At 34.9% G+C, this 4,796-nt stretch overlaps 1 protein-coding gene across 2 annotated transcripts; it reads right to left on the reverse strand.

Annotated features, from left to right (window-relative positions):
* Positions 1–329: 329 nt before the first annotated feature.
* On the reverse strand, positions 330–4,025 carry LOC112743458 (probable serine/threonine-protein kinase PBL11). Of its 2 annotated transcripts, none has more exons than XM_025792667.3 (6): positions 3,490–4,025; positions 2,540–2,862; positions 2,141–2,276; positions 1,829–1,971; positions 1,604–1,727; positions 330–1,103 (listed from the first exon to the last, which is right to left on the reverse strand). In XM_025792667.3, exons 1-6 carry the CDS (start codon positions 3,539–3,541, stop codon positions 646–648), a joined length of 1,236 nt encoding a protein of 411 aa, XP_025648452.1. In that variant the 5' UTR covers positions 3,542–4,025; the 3' UTR covers positions 330–645. The 2 variants fall into 2 exon arrangements, with proteins under 2 accessions (XP_025648452.1, XP_025648453.1); XM_025792668.3 differs by having other exon boundaries at positions 3,685–4,013.
* Positions 4,026–4,796: the final 771 nt, after the last annotated feature.

Below are 4,796 nucleotides of genomic sequence, written 5' to 3' on the forward strand. Positions count from 1 at the left end.
ATTATTAATATTAGGTAAATTCTTTATTTATACTATTAGAAATGAAGTTTAAAATTTAGAATTTAGCATTTAAGATTTAGAGTATTGATAAAAAATAATAAATTTTATTAATCATATAACATTACCCTTTTAAAAATAATATCTTTCAGAAATAATAACTCTTTATTTATTTAAATAAAAACCCATAATTTAAGAATGACAAATAAAAGCATATGAAGAGTATATTTCCATATATTCTCTCACTTTTTCATTTTCTTTTACTCTTTTCGTTGTTATACAATATTCTGAGAAGTTACGAAATTCGACAAAAAAATTCAAGTTGGAATAAGTTACAAATGAAACCATGTCTGATTTTCCCAACTCTAATGAAGAATCAAAGTAACATTACTGTTTTGTACAAGGGTCCAAAAGTAATGAACACCTTAGAGATTCATCATTCATAATTCCCATATCACATGGGACTCGTATATGCCTAACAATGACTCAGAAAAACAAAACTCTAATGTAACTCAAAATACAACATATGACTAACACAGTAACATAAACTATACATTCCATTGCTTACATAAATATGGTCCTTAGCACCCCCTAAACCTTCGAGCTGGTTTTGTTCTGCTTGGTTCTCGTCAAATGACAACTCTTTCATCACTGAAGAAGAGAAACTGAGGGCCGTGGATAAGCCGAGGCCATTTTGGGAGCATCTGCACTGCCTTTGCCAGGAGCATGACGGCCATTGAGATTGCTGGAACCACGCGTGTGATGCTCTTTCGGATTAGTGCTTCTTTTGTGTGAGTCTTTTGATTCCTGAAGCTGCTCCAATGCTTTTACCACTTCGTCCATATTCGGCCTGGCCTTAGGCTCAACCGCAAGACATTGCATTGCAAGGGCGGCTGCTGCCTGTGCTCGACTCTGGGAATATTGGCCTTCAAGACGAGGATCCATTACACGAAAAACTCTGCGTTTATTAGACAGATAAGGCTTGGCCCATTCAACTAAGTTGTGCTCTCCAGTTGGTTGGTTCTTGTCTATTGCTTTTCTCCCCGATATCATTTCGAGAAGAACTACTCCAAAACTATACACATCACTCTTAGAGGTGAGGTGACCTAGCAACCAAGAATGAAAAAAATAAAATACAATATTAACTCACAACAACACAGTAGGCATTAGGCATTACTTACTTTTTTGAATGCAAAAAAACAAAAGAAAAAGACAGTAGAAGCTGCTCAAATCTGAGTACATAAATCACAAATTCTAAATAGACAAAAAAAATCTTCATAAATTATACTTGAAAGTTGAAATAGATTATGTTCTGAATATAGAGGGATTGTGCATCTTCATAAAAGTGACAACATAGAACGTTGAAAATCAATATTCCAGAAAACTTGAAGACTCAGGGACTACATACATGAAAGGATGCTGAAAGCTCTACAAATGGAACAAGTAAACACCAAACAATTGAGAGTATTTCAGTAGCTGACAAAAAATTGGCCATGGAAAATTATGTGAAAATAAAATCTATGAGCTGAGAAAAGGTGAGTTTCTTTTGCATGGAAAATCAGTGCCAGAAACCCAACAATACAGTTTGGAACAAGAGAGATGATACCTGTTGCTAGATACTCTGGCGCCGCATATCCCCGTGTTCCCATGACCCGAGTAGAGACATGGCTTCTATCACCTGTTGGACCATCTCTGGCCAACCCAAAATCAGAAAGTTTGGCATTGTAATTCTGCAGAGAAGCATGCAATGAAGTAGTTTAGTAGAACTATGAAATCCATCATATTCCAAAACAACAACGGGACATGCTCGAGTCTGCAATGATGTACATACAGTATCAAGGAGGATGTTTGCAGTCTTAAAGTCGCGGTATATGACTTGAACTTCAGGACTATGAAGAAAAGCAAGACCTCGTGCAGCCCCAAGAGCAATTTTCATTCGCAAATTCCAAGAGAATGGCTGGAAATAGGAACCTCCTGCATTAAACAATGATTTCGAGTGACATTACTATTAGAACTTAGTAGGGATTAAGTTTAAGCTATGAATATTTGGCCAAAAAAAATCAGTAATAACAAAACTTTTATGAGGAACAAAAATGATGAAACTTAAAAGAACTGAAAATTTCACAAAATTTACGGTACTAACTTCTGAACAGATGATTCTCGACGCTACCCTTAGGCATAAATTCATAAACCAGAAGCCGGTGGTCATCCTCCAAGCAGTATCCTATCAACTTGACAAGATTAGGATGCTGAAGTTGCCCCAGATAGTTGATTTCAGCCTATGAATTCAACAACACAAAACAAGTTACTATTACACAGCCGGGTTTAGATATTTGTTAAGCTACATTATGATAATAAAAATCCATCTAAAATGCCCACAAGATCAAAGGAAAACATACAGTTCCACAGAATCCCTAAAACAGGTTCAGAAAAGGAACCTCAACGAGTATCCGAAAATCTTGCAGTTGCCAAGCTAAAATTTGAAGAGCCAAATAAATAAGCATGAGAGACAAAACAAAACAGAAAAAGAATTTATACTTACCAACCATTCCTTGTGACCCTGGAGCCCATCTAGGTTAAGCCTCTTCACGGCAACGATCATTCCTATGCCTGGTTTTGTAGCAGCAAGTGAATGCTCATCAATCCATCCCTTAAAAACTGAACCAAACCCTCCCTCGCCTAAGACACTATCTGGCCGGAAATTCTTTGTGGCGGCTCTTAGTTCATTGTAGCTGAAGTTTTTCAAATTAGATGACTGTAATATCTCACCCTCACTTCGAGGAGGGACAATTATGGAGGCAGAGGAGTTCCTGCTACTTGAACTGATGTCATGTCCATTCCTGCTGACACTTCTAGAAGTGAACCCTACATCAAATCACCAATACCAATAAAGACAATGTTTAAAAAGGCTCACCATGTTTGGTCTTAAAACTAACAAGGAAAAGAACCTAAGCTGAGACATAATACCAAATTTACATGGACTCCATAAAACCCCAAATTACTATTATGTTATTCTGAAATGAATTACATTCAAACTCAAATTACAATTTTTTCGTTTACCCCAAAGGAACGATATGAAGAAAACTATTCTGTCTAGAGATTTGCAAACGGGAAATATGAAATTTGATAAAAACCTACAATCTACAGTTAGGCGCGAATCTAGAGTTCAACAATCCAATGATTATCTCATATTAAACCTTTTTTTGTGAAGCATAAATCACAAAATCAGCGGGGAAAAAACCATAGTATCTTAACTTGCAAGGATCTCAAATTCTCAATGCATGTTCCACACACACTACGATACATGCACATGAATTCATAAAAGTCCACAAAAGTTAAAACCTTTTAGGTCTAAACTACCACAAACCCATATTCCATTTCAACCAAAACCAACATAGAACCAAAAATCTAGAGAAAAATGAACATCGGATTATGAAAGTATTAAGAGGAAGCAAAAGAATGTGAAGATGGAAGTCAACACAAGAAGCAGACCTGTGTTGGAAGGATTAATAGCCTTAATCCGGTTGCTCCAACAAGCACCCATCAACAAAACGTTTCAAAAAAGTTCAAAGTTTCAAATTTTGAAAGGAAAAGGGAAATTTGTATAGGATTGGTGGCCAAAAAAAGCAAAAATACAATCCAAAAAAGAGGAACAAACAAGAAAAACTGAAGAAGTGAAGAACCCACTGCCAGTAGGGTTTCAAAGGAAGATCCCTATTCCCCCCCAAGGGAGAGTATCTGAGAAATTCAGGAACTTTTCAAAGCTTTTTGCGATGATGATGAGAAGGATCATGGAAGCAACGAAGGAAGGGGGTAAAATTGGAAATTTGGGTGGCTTTGTTAAATGGACTGAGAAGAGGCTATTATTTTGAGGAGCCTTTTCGGACCATTATTGTGGCAAAGGCAGGAAAGTAGATTGGAAGATTGACTTCACTTTGCGCTGTGAGCTTTTTTTTTATTTTATTTTTTCCAATTTTGTCATTTTGCACCTTACTTGCTTTAATGCAGGAATGAATGAATGATAATACAGGAATCAAGAATGATAATGTTTTCTATTTAATATATTGACAAATGACAACTTAAAAAGCTTATATTTTCTATTTAAATTTTTATTTAGTATTTTACTATTTTTAGAACATTCTTAGTGTACTTGTTAGTAAAAATTTAAAAATCATTAAAAGAAAGTAAAAATATGGATGATGATGAGAAATAGCTTGAAACGTTTACTTTATTAAGAATAAAATCAAATATCTTTTGTTAATTAATTATTTGTGTCTATTGAGGTGATACATATATATAAAATGATTTTTCAAAGTACTCCAAGTGTAAAGTGTAAAGTAACTTTGTTATTAACTTTTCTAGTAATTGTCAATGAAACCAATGTACATTTAAGAAAATTTAGGATATTTGAATCTTACCTTCAGTAAAATTTTTTAAATTAATTTGTATATCGGTAAAGTTTTACATTCAAGTGATTAAACCAATCAAGTCTTTTAGATTCACACGTTTTTTTTTATGCTTCTCCCTTCGTACTTCTTCTTCTTTTTCTTCTTGAAATTCACACACGCACTTTCTTCTTCTTCCTTTCTTCTTATTTTCCTTCTTTTTTCTTCTTCTTCACATATGATGCTACGTCTTCTTCTTTTCCTCCTCTTTTTTCATTATTTTTCTCTTTCGTTACCGTCGTCACCAACACCACATCCTCTTCCTCCTCCTCCTCCTCCTCCTTTTTTTCCTTCTTTTCTCATTAAAATTTCTCCTCCTCCTTTCTTTTCATCATTTTCCTCCATCATCATGAT

Source organism: Arachis hypogaea, chromosome 14 (assembly GCF_003086295.3).
Source record: "Arachis hypogaea cultivar Tifrunner chromosome 14, arahy.Tifrunner.gnm2.J5K5, whole genome shotgun sequence".
In the NCBI taxonomy this organism is placed as follows: Eukaryota; Viridiplantae; Streptophyta; class Magnoliopsida; order Fabales; family Fabaceae; genus Arachis; species Arachis hypogaea.

What these genes read in the sequence shown, in the direction of transcription:
- LOC112743458 (XM_025792667.3), bottom strand. Translation starts at nt 3,541, where the DNA reads ATGGGTGCTTGTTGGAGCAACCGGATTAAGGCTATTAATCCTTCCAAC. An exon ending in CGAGAATCATCTGTTCAGAA is followed by an intron (nt 1,972 to 2,140) that starts GTTAGTACCGTA and finishes TGTTTAATGCAG; the next exon opens with GAGGTTCCTATTTCCAGCCA. An exon ending in GCCAGAGTATCTAGCAACAG is followed by an intron (nt 1,104 to 1,603) that starts GTATCATCTCTC and finishes CTTGGTTGCTAG; the next exon opens with GTCACCTCACCTCTAAGAGT.